Source organism: Polyodon spathula, chromosome 2, assembly GCF_017654505.1.
Source record: "Polyodon spathula isolate WHYD16114869_AA chromosome 2, ASM1765450v1, whole genome shotgun sequence".
Classification (NCBI taxonomy): domain Eukaryota; kingdom Metazoa; phylum Chordata; class Actinopteri; order Acipenseriformes; family Polyodontidae; genus Polyodon; species Polyodon spathula.
Window position 1 is genome coordinate 79613743 of NC_054535.1, and position 12845 is coordinate 79626587.

Here is a 12845-nt window from a genome sequence, read left to right on the forward strand (position 1 = left end):
CTTTTGTTTCAGGCTTTTACTGGCTGGTAAGATCAGGTGACCGTTAGTACAGTACAAGGCTACTGAGTTTTAATTTGTGAAATAAATGATATGCCAGTTGAAGGGAAAAAATGTCCCACCTAATTGTGCATTAATGAAAAAAAATCATTACAGAAACGTATTAAATGAAGGCTGTGTATAGAATGTACCAATGCATTAATACAATTTATAAAATGGGTATTTTAAATACTCTATCCTGATTTGTCAAAGTAGGTCACATGGGGGTGTTGCTATTACAGCATATCACCATGGGTCGGCACTTTTTTCAAAAACGGGCAAATCACTGGCGGATAATCAATACACCTAGAATTTAAAAACAGAAACGGCAGACATATTGGAATTTATCGCAATAAACATGACCAATGAGATTTATGTAAATGTTGAACTTTTGGGAAACCGAAGTGTTCATGAGATATTGAATGAATCTGAATCGGACGCCAATGACTAATTAAAGTATTGAAAAAAAAAGCAAAAGTATTCAAATAAATTCAATACTCGCCATTCTGATCACTCTGTTCCTTCTCCCTGAACTATGGTGTTTCACTATCCCAAAAGAGACTGGGGTTAAAAGATGTTTTGTTGCCGTTGCTCCCGCTGTCCGTTCTTCGGTCTGCTTGCTGCCACTGGACCCACCCCCTTCGCTGTTGTGTGATCTGATGCTGAACATTTATAAATGAATCTCGGTGGTTCCTGCCATACCTTTTAAATGTGTCCAGGTACCATGGTATCATGTCTTCTGCTGTGCCTTGCATTGTTTGAAATTATTTCTTAACACTGGCCCAGTAGTTCTCCACATTACCAAGCTGTAAATTGCAGTCAGTTTGATAAGTAACCGGGTATTCCATGCAAATAACGTCTTTCTTGCCACTGTGAAGCTGTAGCACAAATCTGGTATGGATAGCTCCTGTTACTAACCCCGGATAACAAAGGATTATTAAAAAAAAAAAAAAAAAAAAAAAACGCACTCTCACCTGATCCTATTGCAGGTCTTGAGGAAGGGTTGTGTCATTAAAAATAAAGGCAGTCTTACTTGTGCTGCGTGATTTAAAGGCAGACTCATTTGTGCTGTGTCATGATGAAAATGGGCATAATATTTTACCTTAAAATGTAATGAATAAACCAAGAATTACAAGAAGTGTAACGAATCAAAACTGCACTTCAATGGCAATGTTCAATTCAACATCTGAAATTATTTTTTAATTAATGCATTTTTGGTTTTATTTTTTTATGTTTTAAGGGACTATTTTTTTTAAGTTCAGGCAGAGATGGAAGGATATTTAATAAAAATAACTTTTTTTGATAAAACATGTTTTTACGTTTTTTGAGGGTTTTTTGTAATATTGTTTCATCCATTTTATAAGCGCAATAAGGCACTTCAGGGTGTGGGATATACTCTAATATCCACACGCCCCGGGCAGTTAAAGCCACTCTGCTTCGCCTTGTGACTTATAATGCATCTGGGGCGAGTGGATATTAGAGAATATCCCACACCCTGTCGTGCCTTATTGCTTACAAAATGTTTTTTACACTAGTAAGTTGTTTGTTCGGAAGATTTTGGAAACCCAAAGATTTTGGGTAATCCAGATACACACATGTGTGGACTTCAAAGTGCTGTGCTTGCCTTTGTTTGATATTGTGATGACTTAAGCAAGAGGTTACTCATTGATGGAATTGCCATGCTGTCTCTTAAGTCCCAGATTTAACATGTTTTGCAAGGTTAGTGTTGCTCAGTACATTGTCAAGTAAACTTACCTCTGCCATGGTTTGTCAGGTTGTGCCGATCGGTGTGTATGCTATCCAAACAACGAGGAAGCATATGATAGCGTATGTAAATTTTGATATTAAAATGCTGGCGAAACAGTGTTATCTTTTAACCTACTTTTCAAATAGAAATGAAACCCATACACAACACTGCTGTGACATTTAAACTAATCCCTCACCCCATCAGCTGTGACTCAAACCAAGTGCCAGCAGCTGTTAACTGCAAATTTATATAAAAAACCTGCCAAGTGATTCTAATTCTCCGCCTCTGCATTCCATTGAAATCTTAACCCTAGATACTAAACTGTAGATGAAGCTACAGATTAAATAATGTCTTTTTTTTCACCTCCAATGTTCTTTTGAATAAGAATGTTCTCATGAGAAGATGGTTCGTAATTAGAAGTTTATTTAAGTAAGCTGTTCCTTCCACATCCATACCTGCCACATCTCAAGGGCAGTGGGACAGACTGCAGTGCAGTCATTGTGGGATTGAACTGTCGGGTGTTCGGAAGAGGGGGACAAGTGGATAAGAAGGACAAGGGCATATGGCTTAGATAGAGCTGCTTAACCGAAGGGGCACATGGATACATTTCCATTAATACTGAAAGTTTCAATTATCTGCAAACCAAGGTGAATATTCAGTTCAGTCCCTATGGTGAACTGATGCTATGGTGGAGTCTGATCACGTTATAAGGACTTGGCTATTGCCACAAATATTGCCTCATGATAACCTTTGTGAGGTTATTCAAAGTCAATTTTGTATTAAGTAAAATTCTATGCATGACAGCAGGCTTGAATAGTCTTCAAAGTGTAGCAAACTTGATTTAATCAAAACATTGAAGTAATTCCCAAACTTTGTGTGTAGGGCCCACTGTGTGGTGTCAGTCAGGGACCAGCAGAGCTCTGGCATTTAAGCATGTGCTGATGACGCCCAACTCTAAATAACAGCCTTGAATCCCTGTTCCAGTTCTCGCTTCGTAACCACACGGCCCTCTCTCGATTTTAAAATCCTCTAAAGGCAATAAACACACAATCTAAAACTCTGCCAAATGGGCCTCAAAGATTAATTGTGTTTGTGTTTTTTGCTAATGAATCATGGGTGAGCCAGTTTCTCCTCCATCCTACCTTACCATTTAAAGCTATGCTGGAGTGCACAGACACGTCTGTTTTGGTTCGCTGTCTGGATTGGCATTGTGCTGCATTCCCTTTGCAGAGGACTGTATTAACTAATGATTTATGATAAAAAACAAAAAGTAAATTAAAAATAAAAAATAAAAAAACTGTCAGATATATTGGAACTGTGTGTGGCTCCTGTGGAAAATCAGACAACACACCAATGAAACCTGCCAGGTTGAGGCTTCCTCTTTTGTTAACAAATGGCATGTACAACATGCAAAATTAAGCAATATAACCCTGATTGGAGACTTGTGTGTTACATTGCCGTCTGGTACTGACTTGGGGAAAATAAGAGATACTATCCAGACAAGTTTGACTGACAAGATAACGCCTGACAATCGCGGTTTTAATGTTTAGTTATTTTAAGTATTTTAAATGTCCATTTACAGGTGTATTTATCTTTTCATTGTTTTGCTTTGCTTCCATTTTGCTTTTTTAAGCGAGGTGTTCCATCTGAAAGTTCTACAGTCGACTGCTTTGTGATAATACCCTGCAACAGGGCTGTCTGATTGGTGGATGAACGTTCTGTGGTTTCTGATGTTTATTAACTCATTCCTTTGCAGTTTGTCTAGTCCAGAAAACAATCCAGTTCTAAGCTATGCAGCCATATGAATTTACAGTGCTTCCTCGATGTTGATTAACTGAATCAGTCTTTTTGCTATTCAGGCTGCTGGTAATGCTGTAAAGAGAGCTTCTGATAACCTGGTGAAGGCGGCACAGAAAGCAGCATTCGATGCACACGACGATGAAACCGTGGTGGTGAAGAGCAAGATGGTTGGCGGAATTGCTCAGGTGGGTGGAGACTGATGGTAGTTGACATTTCTTATATCAACTGGAGAGTAATAGTGTCGACAAGCAGTGCTGTCAATCCCTACGTATGTACACTTGATAAACAAATCTCTGCAGGTAGGATGTGTGGATTTTCTCTCCAGATGTTTTTGTGTAGATCCCTCGGAAGTACAGATGTTTGTCGATTTTAACATTGAGAGGCGCCAGACCAATTTCAAATGGAAATGTCAAAGGCTATCATGCCGAGGTGCTCCAGAACTATGGACAGCTTTGTAATACCTGTCTTCAGTGATGGAATGAAAACGTACACCTGCCTGTCTTTTCCAGATTATTGCAGCCCAGGAAGAGATGCTGCGGAAGGAGAGGGAGCTGGAGGAAGCTCGGAAGAAGCTGGCAACGATCAGGCAACAGCAGTACAAGTTCCTGCCCACTGAGCTTCGAGAGGATGAACAAAATTAACGACCTGCACCATCCGGATATAGTTATATATTTAAAGAAATACAATCTTATTCAGTCCCCATGGGCTGTGAAACAAAGTAGAATATCATCAGTACATTTGGACTATAGCAGGGTATATGAACAGATTGATTGCTTTAAAATAGGTCAACATTAAGAGAGATGTCTATTTTTACATTTAGTTGAAAGTTGTTAGGTAAAACGTTGGATTTTTTTTTTTTTTTTGCGCATTGCTGATTTACACCTGATCTGTTATGTGACACTAGACAATTGGAACTATATATATATATATATATATATATTATATATATATAATATATATATATATATAATATAGATATATATATAATATATATTATATAATATAAATTCAACTGGCTCCTTAGATTAATCAAACATGTTATTGATCGTGTTTCTTCTTTGTTTGCATGTGCTATTTTTGTGGCACTGGCTTTCATTTTTTTGATATAATACAGTGCACTTGTTTGCTTGTAAAGCTTTTATTATACTATAACTATAACTAATATATTTGTAACGGATGCAACATATACAGGTTTATAGCTTACACTTTTCCTTAGCTAAATTATGAACTGCAGTGTGCCACGCTGTGCAAGATGTGTTGCCTGTGGCTCCACCTGCTCGACCAAAAGAGCATTGCAGCTCGTAAATTAGGTAACAGGTAATGAAAGAATGAAAAAGTGCTTTATAAGAGTCATTATATATATGTATGAGTATTCCAAAGAAGTCAGGGGTTAAATGGCTTTGGGATGAGCAGGAAGTTTCTCAGTCAACCTTTAGCCTCGTGGCTCTAACAGACTTGGTGAATGTTAGAATGCAATGCTGCAGGGCTACAGTTTTTTATACATAAATTAATAAACTAAATGTATACATATCATCAGAAAAACTATGAAAAACAGTGTGCTATTAAAGTAACCATATCCATAAAATTCATGTCTAAATATTGTTATGAAGCATTTGTAGTGGTTTTTTTTTTGCTTTTAATATAAAGTGCCTGGAATTGGATGCACTTGCCTTTGTCAGTTCTGGGCCTTAATGTGAGAATGTGCTTTTGAGAAATGATCACACAATAGAAAAGGTTAATTTTTCATTTTATGTACCGAATAATGGTTTAAATAGTAATAATCATAATCTAATAATAATAATAATAAAAAATCTTTGTATCAACACTGGGGCTTTTGTCGATAGATTTTTTTTCTGTACTCTTCACCAATATATTTAAGATATACGTACTGTATTCCACATTTAAGCTTTTTAGTTCGGGAACCTTAGAAAAACAGCCCATATTTTAAGGATTTTATTTTTTTGTATGTATTGAACGAGTTTTGACTTTGAAACATGAGTCTTAAAGCTGAGGGAACACAAAGCCACTTTTTCAGAAACAGTGGCTTGAACCCTTGTTCCATTAGACAGGGAGACCTAGTTTGAGGCAACTTTGCTGTATCAAACCCCAAGTCTCCTCTAGTGTGCCATGCAGTGTCCTGAAACTTAGTTTTCTGAAAACAAATTCCAGGCCTTCGTGTTCCCTCAACTTAACAGTGTCTTGAGGAACATTTGTCATGCTCATTCAAAGCTGTATTAGTTTCAGCACCTTTTGCCAATCTAGCATTACAGGCAATTTTGTATTAAATTCTAAACTTTAGCAGGGAAACCCGTGTTTGTAATCCTGTTCACAATTGTTCTTGCTCATAAAAAAACAAACACCAAGTGAGTCCCTTTGCCTATCACCCTGCCCTCCCCCCAAGAAAACAACTCACTTGAGGTTTGCCTACTTTGCTAATACTGCCTGAATCTCCTAAATATTTCTTTTTCTTAAGTATATTTTTCAGCCTCAGTGTTTTGTTTCTTCAACATATCAATGCATCAAAAAAGTGCCTGCATATGTATTTTCAAAAGATTATGTAATTATTAACTTTCGTCAGTCGTTAAGTGCACTTATCAATATGTTTAACTTAATTAAGATCACATAACTCCTCTGCCTTTGTTCTTACAGATCTATTACGTTTTGTATTCTTCTGTTTGCAATTTTGTGAGATGCAACAGGCTTGTTGAAATAGAGAGCCAGCATTACATTGGTCCTGTATTTTTGTTGTACTCTAATTGCCTCTGTTTAACATCATTAATGCAGGGTTATTTCATTACCCTATGTGCTGTGTTGTTGCCTGTTTTTTTTTGTTTTCATATCACTTTTTTTTGATACTCTAAGCTTATTAATGTTAAGTGATACCAACTTTACAGTTTTTGTGTGTTTATTTGAAAGTATTAATGTTCAATAAATCTGGTTTTCACAAAGGGCTGTTAGCATTTTGTTTATTGCAGTGCAATTAAAAAAAAAAAAAGTGTTTTTTTTTTTTTTGATTTGCCAATTATTTTTCTTATTTTCTCCCCAATTTGAAATGTCCAAATCTATTTTATTTCAACCCCGCTCACCGCTGCCCCTGTGCTCGCTTGGGAGAGACAAAGACGGACACACGTGTCTTCCGAAACGTGTGCCGTCAGCTTCTTTAAACTCTGCGGGGCTGCAATGCAGCCACCTCAGAGTTACAGCGTCGGAGGACCTTGCAGCTCTGGGTAGCTTACACGCAGGCCCACACGTGCCCGGTCAGTCTACAGGGGTTGCTGGTGCACGGTGATCCAAGGACACCCTGGCTGACCTAGACCCTCACCACCCAGGCAGTGCTCAGCCAATTGTGCGCCGCCCCCTGGGAACTCCCATCCATGGCCAGCAGTAGAATTGCCTGGACCTGAACCGGTGACCTCCAGGCTATAGGGCGCATCCTGCATTCCACGCAGAGTGCCTTTACTGGATGCTCCACTCGGGAGCCCTCCCACATTTTTGAACTGTGTTTTACCTTGGTAGGACAAATCAAACCATTAGAGTACTGATCTTGACAAACTGTAAAGAAATAACTAAACAGAAAGAACATGCACCCCTACTCTGCACATAACACTGGCCTGTGGCACTACTTCCAGGGCACTTCTGTACAGCAGTTCGAATAAAGCCATGTATTGTTAAAGGTAACTAATCAATCTGCAAAGGAGACACCGCTGTTTTGTTGTAGTGTTATGTGTAAGCATGAACAGACAGTTGGGGGCGACTATATTCGACAAGTTGTGTTGACAACTACATGCTTCAAATGTTTCATGCTTCTCGAAAATCCATTTTAAGTATTTTGAATGCACCTGTTCATGGTTTTTTGTTTTGAATATTTCATAAAATTCTCTCTCTCTCTCTCTCTCTCTCTCTCTCTCTCTCTCTCTCTCTCTCTCTCTCTCTCTCTCTCTCTCTCTCTCTCTCTCTCTCTCTCTCTCTCTCTATATATATATATATATATATATATATATATATATATATATATATATAGCTCTGGAAAAAAATAAGAGACCACTGCAAAATTATCAGTTTCTCTGGTTTTACTATTTATAGGTATGTGTTTGGGTAAAATGAACATTTTTGTTTTATTCTATAAACTACTGGCAACATTTCTCCCACTCCTGGCACAAAAATTCAAGCAGCTCGGTTTTGTTTGATGACTTGTGACCATCCATCTTCCTCTTGATCACATTCCAGAGGTTTTCAATGGGGTTCAGGTCTTGATCTGGTGGTCCTCCATCCACACCTTTTCCAGCAGGACAATGCTCCATGCCACACAGCCAGGTCAATCAAGGTGTGGATGGAGGACCACCAGATCAAGACCCTGTCATGGCCAGCCCAATCTCCAGACCTGAACCCCATTGAAAACCTCTGGAATGTGATCAAGAGGAAGATAGATGGTCACAAGCCATCAAACAAAGCCGAGCTGCTTGAATTTTTGCACCAGGAGTGGCATAAAGTCACCCAACATCAATGTGAAAGACTGGTGGAGAGCATGCCAAGACGCATGAAAGCTGTGCTTGAAAATCAGGGTTATTCCACCAAATATTGTTTTCTGAACTCTTCCTAAGTTAAAACATTAGTATTGTGTTGTTTAAAAATGAACAGCTGATTATGTGAGTAACATGAATACACCATGCTCTGATGTACTGTAATAACACTTCTGACTGCCCTTGCTTCTGGTTTAAAATATAAATGAACTTAAAATAATGAGAATAATACTACGAAATATACAAGATTAGTATAAAGTGATTTGGCTTGGGCTACTAGCAGAAATTCTGTAGCTCATATCTACCCATTGCAGTGTGATGAATACAGTAATACAATACAAATTGCTTAGAGGGGGTGCTATTATGCACATCACAGGTTAGTTTAACTATGGGTCATTTTAAAGCTCTGAAAGGCCAACTCAAATAATTTAGCATTGCCTCACTCGTTGATGTTAACATATTTAATTAATAGTAAATATAGGCCCTCGTTGTGGCTTGCCAGTGCCAAAATGAATCTCTTCTGTCAGCTAGATTGGCCACACAGCAAGCGTGGATCCTCGCGAAGCGACTTCATGCCACTTCATGTATACCGAGCATCAAAAGAAACTTACGCTATTATACCACATTTATAATAATAATTTAAAAAAAATGTATATAAATGACGGACATTGACGAAATGTTTTTGGTTTCTTTTTAATCACTCGATCATTCATCCTTGACCATGACACGTTTGAGTGACTATGACTGAAGCATATGCACTTAATCACCTAATTACTGAGACAGTTGATTGTACACTGGATATAGAGTAATTTCATCTGTTTAAGTGTAAGCTTGAATAAAATCAATAAAGAAAATCGCAGGAAAAAAAGCCACATCTGTTAAGAGCAGAGCCTTCGTGCAATCGACATGTTGGAGGCTGGACTAGGGCAGCGTACTGTGGTTCGCAGTCTTGGGTGCTCACAGCCAGCGATTTCAAATCTGGCGAGACGGTTTAACCAGACACTGTCAATGAAAGGCCACGAACTGGGAGTCACAACACCTGCCCAAGATCGACAGATCATTTTGCAGCAAATTCGTGATGTCAATTGTTAATCAGCGTAATAAAAAGTCATTGTGCCTGCGTTTGCCATTTTTCGATCACATCTAGTGAATTTTATCCAAGTATAACGGATATGTTTCTTTTGATGCTCAAATATGTGATACATTTCTTTTGATGTTCAAATATAAGTGATACGTTTCTTTTCATGCTCAGTATATAAACGCTCATTATTGACATAACCTCTAGTCATGGTTCTTGTTCAATATAGGCACAGGCAGGTCATAAATCATGAGCAAGGAACCTATCGGAATGCACAGTACGCAGTTGTCAAAGTGAACATGGCAGCAGCTGTTTGTGAGCTGCCGGGACTCAGCAAGCTGCAAGCAAAATGCCAAAATGTCTTCTTTTCTACCTGTTTATTTCACACACACAAAAACAACATTTGAAGACCAGTGTATTTTATGTTCTAGAAATCAGACCAGCCTGTCTAAATGATTAAAAAAAAGAAAAAGTTTTATTTTCTTCTATGTAATGTAAAGGTTTGTAAAATTGTCTTGGTGACCAGCTATAGTCGGGAATTACAACAGAGGTTGGTGTTTTCTTACTGAATACAAAGCTGCTAAGGAATGTTAGCACAGGTTTACAGTAAAGGGTGTAGAAGGGTGTTTCACTTTTTTCCCCACTGAACGGCAATAAAACCTAACATCCACATGAGTAGTTCAAAACAATCAAGTAACAAACCGTAAAGAATAACTGAGGAATACTAGTACTGTAAATACAAAAATAGTGTGTTGGATTTGTATTAGAGAAACATTGCAATGGATAACGCACCTTTTCCCGTGCCCAGTGTATGGGATGTTCAGACACCCTCCCTGCAGAGATATATTTAGGACAAAGTTCCATTCCATTGACAGCAGAACATTAAAAGAATCGGAGCCTCCCAAAGATGGACAAAATTCCTCACCGCATTCCGGAGAACAAATCACCAGAGGCTAACGTCACTACCACATCGGGGCGACTCAGCAGATCTTTCCAAAAAAAGTCCTGGGTTGCTTTAGAGAGAATTCCAGCCTTCCTTCTTACCAAATCAAGAGGTGCTGTTTTATCTCAACAGGCGGTTCATACTTGCGTTTCTCACTTCAGTTCGGTCTGCTCTCCCTGAAACAGTGCGCTTCTGAAAGTCAGTTGCTCCTCCACCACTTTTCTTCTGTCAGACAGAGAATCGGAAAATAAGCAGCCATGGATGCCATCAAGAAGAAAATGCAGATGCTGAAATTGGACAAGGAGAATGCTATTGACAGGGCTGAGCAATCCGAGACCGAAAAAAAAGTATCTGAGGACAAGGTCAAACTGGTAAGAAGAAAATATAGTTATGAACTTCGTCAAGGTCACGACTTGTTTGAGCAATGGACTGTCATTTAGTCGGTACAGCGCAAAGCATTGACTGTAACTTTTTTTGTAAAACGGAAAAAATTTATAAAAAAATCTTTGTGGCTTTATAAAAATTGTATTTTCCTTCCGCAAACAAATTCCACTTAAGAGAACATAAATCAGGCCTGAATATATTCAATATTACATATTGTTAATTGCCTCATCATAGTCCATTCATTAAAAAAAAAAGAATCCACCACAATATTTTCTTTTCATATTACACATTTAGAAGAAGAAAAAAACTTCCAGGTACAAATGAAAAATGTATTTATACCTTTATCCCAAAAGTATTCGTTTAACGGAGTTTATTTTAGAAAAAACACAACGTGCCCTATTAATCTTAACATCTCCAGAATACTGTGGATGGATCCGTTCGCTTACACTCGCATGTTTTAAGTTGTATTGGCTTTTAACTTGCATTGAAGTTGGACCAGATTATCAATAAAGGGATATAAGAAGGAATGTATCCGTCTGTTCATCTGTCTGTTTTATTTATAACACATTTAAATGTTTTTTAGTTACATTCTGGGGATGTAAATACGTATATCCGTAGGTCATGGAATTCTATTGATTCTGATAGATCTAATTTTGTATTTACAGATTTGACTATTGATATATGTTCAGTATGCAATGTTAAATATGAATAATACATCATAACTATAACTCAATAATTACCTCACCCAAATTTGAGAAAATCGTCCACCCACAGCCTTTTTAAAATAACTCTCAGTAGTATTGGAGTTTGTTTGAACTGGTGGCCATGTTAAATAGAACCAGATACTGGCTATCTTTTGATGTAAAAACAAAACCAGTAGGTTCTCCCAGTAGTACTGAGAGAATTAAATTAAACCAGATACTGGCTATCTTTTGATGTAAAAACAAAACCAGTAGGTTCTCCCAGTAGTACTGAGAGAATTAAATGATCATGTAAAGTCTGGTTGGGGCAGGTTGTCACATAGTTTTGGGGGTTGGTTGTCACATGTAAATCCTACAGGAAGAAGTCTTATATTTTTTCGTTCTACTTTTTTACACCCAAAGGTGGGATATGTCACCATGTAATGCTTATTTAAATTATTTACTGTTTGTCCTCTGGTTCTGTGGAGGCTGTGGTATTATTTTGTAGCATGGATCAACATTTCAAATATATATAGGTCTGTATTTTTTATGTTCACATAAAAAGTAAAAATACCACTTTTTCTGTCATTGTGCACAGTAGAAACTTTATGTTATTAAAAAAAAAAAAAAAAAAAAAAAATGTTGCATTATTGTCTACTGTAAAAGCAAGAACATACGTTCCATATGGTGTGACGACCAACCCCAGTATGGGGCTGGTTGTCACAGGTGACCGGCGCATTTTCAACAGTCTAAATATCATTTTTGGAATAAAGTTATGCTGAAATAAAATTTAAAAAAAAACATCAGTTTGTAGGTGAAGAGTTATTCTTCAATATAACGAGGAACAGAACCTCGCAGCATGGCACCAGATCGAGGAAAATAATAAAGAGTAAAAAGTGTGACAACCAGCCCCGGCCTCCCCTACAGCCACCATTCGCACTGGCTTGAGGTAGACTATCTAAATGTTGTATGTTCACAAGTTGTCTGAAAACCACAATATGTGGGGAAATGACTTACAGCGAGCATCTTTGTTTCAACCTGAAATTAAGAGTCAAAACGGCTCTAATATGTTTGTTCGCCGTATGGGCAGCTGGAAGAGGAGCTGCAGGGGCTGCAGAAGAAGCTGAAAGGGACGGAAGACGAGCTGGATAAGTACTCCGAATCTCTGAAGGATGCCCAGGAGAAGTTGGAACAAGCGGAGAAGAAGGCTGCCGATGTGAGTATTGCTGCCAACGAGCCATTGCTGCTGCAGTAGCTGAGACTGTCTAACTGAACTAAGGTTCAAATGTCATGCTTTATTGAAGTAGTGTTGACCGTGTTTCTCTTTACGTCTTTCAGCTTTCTAGCTAAATTTAACTCACATTATTTAAGCCTTTTGTTTAACATTTTTTTTTAACGTTTTGCTGTCGGATCATATAGTTTTAAAACACAAACTTACAAACAGAATATGCTGTACACTTACCTTATTAGTCCACTAGAGGGTGCAGGAGGAATAGTTAAATCATTCATAAATTTAATTAAAAAAAAAAAAAAAATCTTATATTAAAAGCTAGATTTTGATTTTGTGCTGGTAAAACTGAATATCAAAGTGCAGTGGTCAAGTAAGGTAATTTACTATACATCCACTAGAGGGCACGAGAGACCTGACCAAAAAAAA

At 37.8% G+C, this 12845-nt stretch overlaps 2 protein-coding genes across 6 annotated transcripts in view; both read left to right on the forward strand.

The window, feature by feature from the left end:
- The window catches only part of LOC121301648 (talin-1), a 95132-nt gene extending 90662 nt beyond the window's left edge, over nt 1-4470 (forward strand). For both annotated transcript variants that reach the window (XM_041231216.1, XM_041231225.1), the window contains exons 57-58: nt 3643-3768; nt 4093-4470. In XM_041231216.1, the coding sequence (XP_041087150.1) occupies nt 3643-3768; nt 4093-4224 (258 nt within the window). In that variant the 3' untranslated portion in view covers nt 4225-4470. The remainder of the gene's footprint in view (nt 1-3642; nt 3769-4092) is intronic.
- A 5743-nt stretch (nt 4471-10213) lies between these two features.
- Nucleotides 10214-12845, forward strand: part of LOC121301712 (tropomyosin alpha-1 chain-like) — a 43547-nt gene continuing 40915 nt past the window's right edge. The window contains exons 1-2 of one of the 4 annotated variants that reach the window (XM_041231326.1): nt 10214-10495; nt 12279-12404. In XM_041231326.1, the coding sequence (XP_041087260.1) occupies nt 10382-10495; nt 12279-12404 (240 nt within the window). In that variant the 5' untranslated portion in view covers nt 10214-10381. The remainder of the gene's footprint in view (nt 10496-12278; nt 12405-12845) is intronic. The other 3 variants (XM_041231317.1, XM_041231310.1, XM_041231303.1) reach the window with 3 other exon arrangements.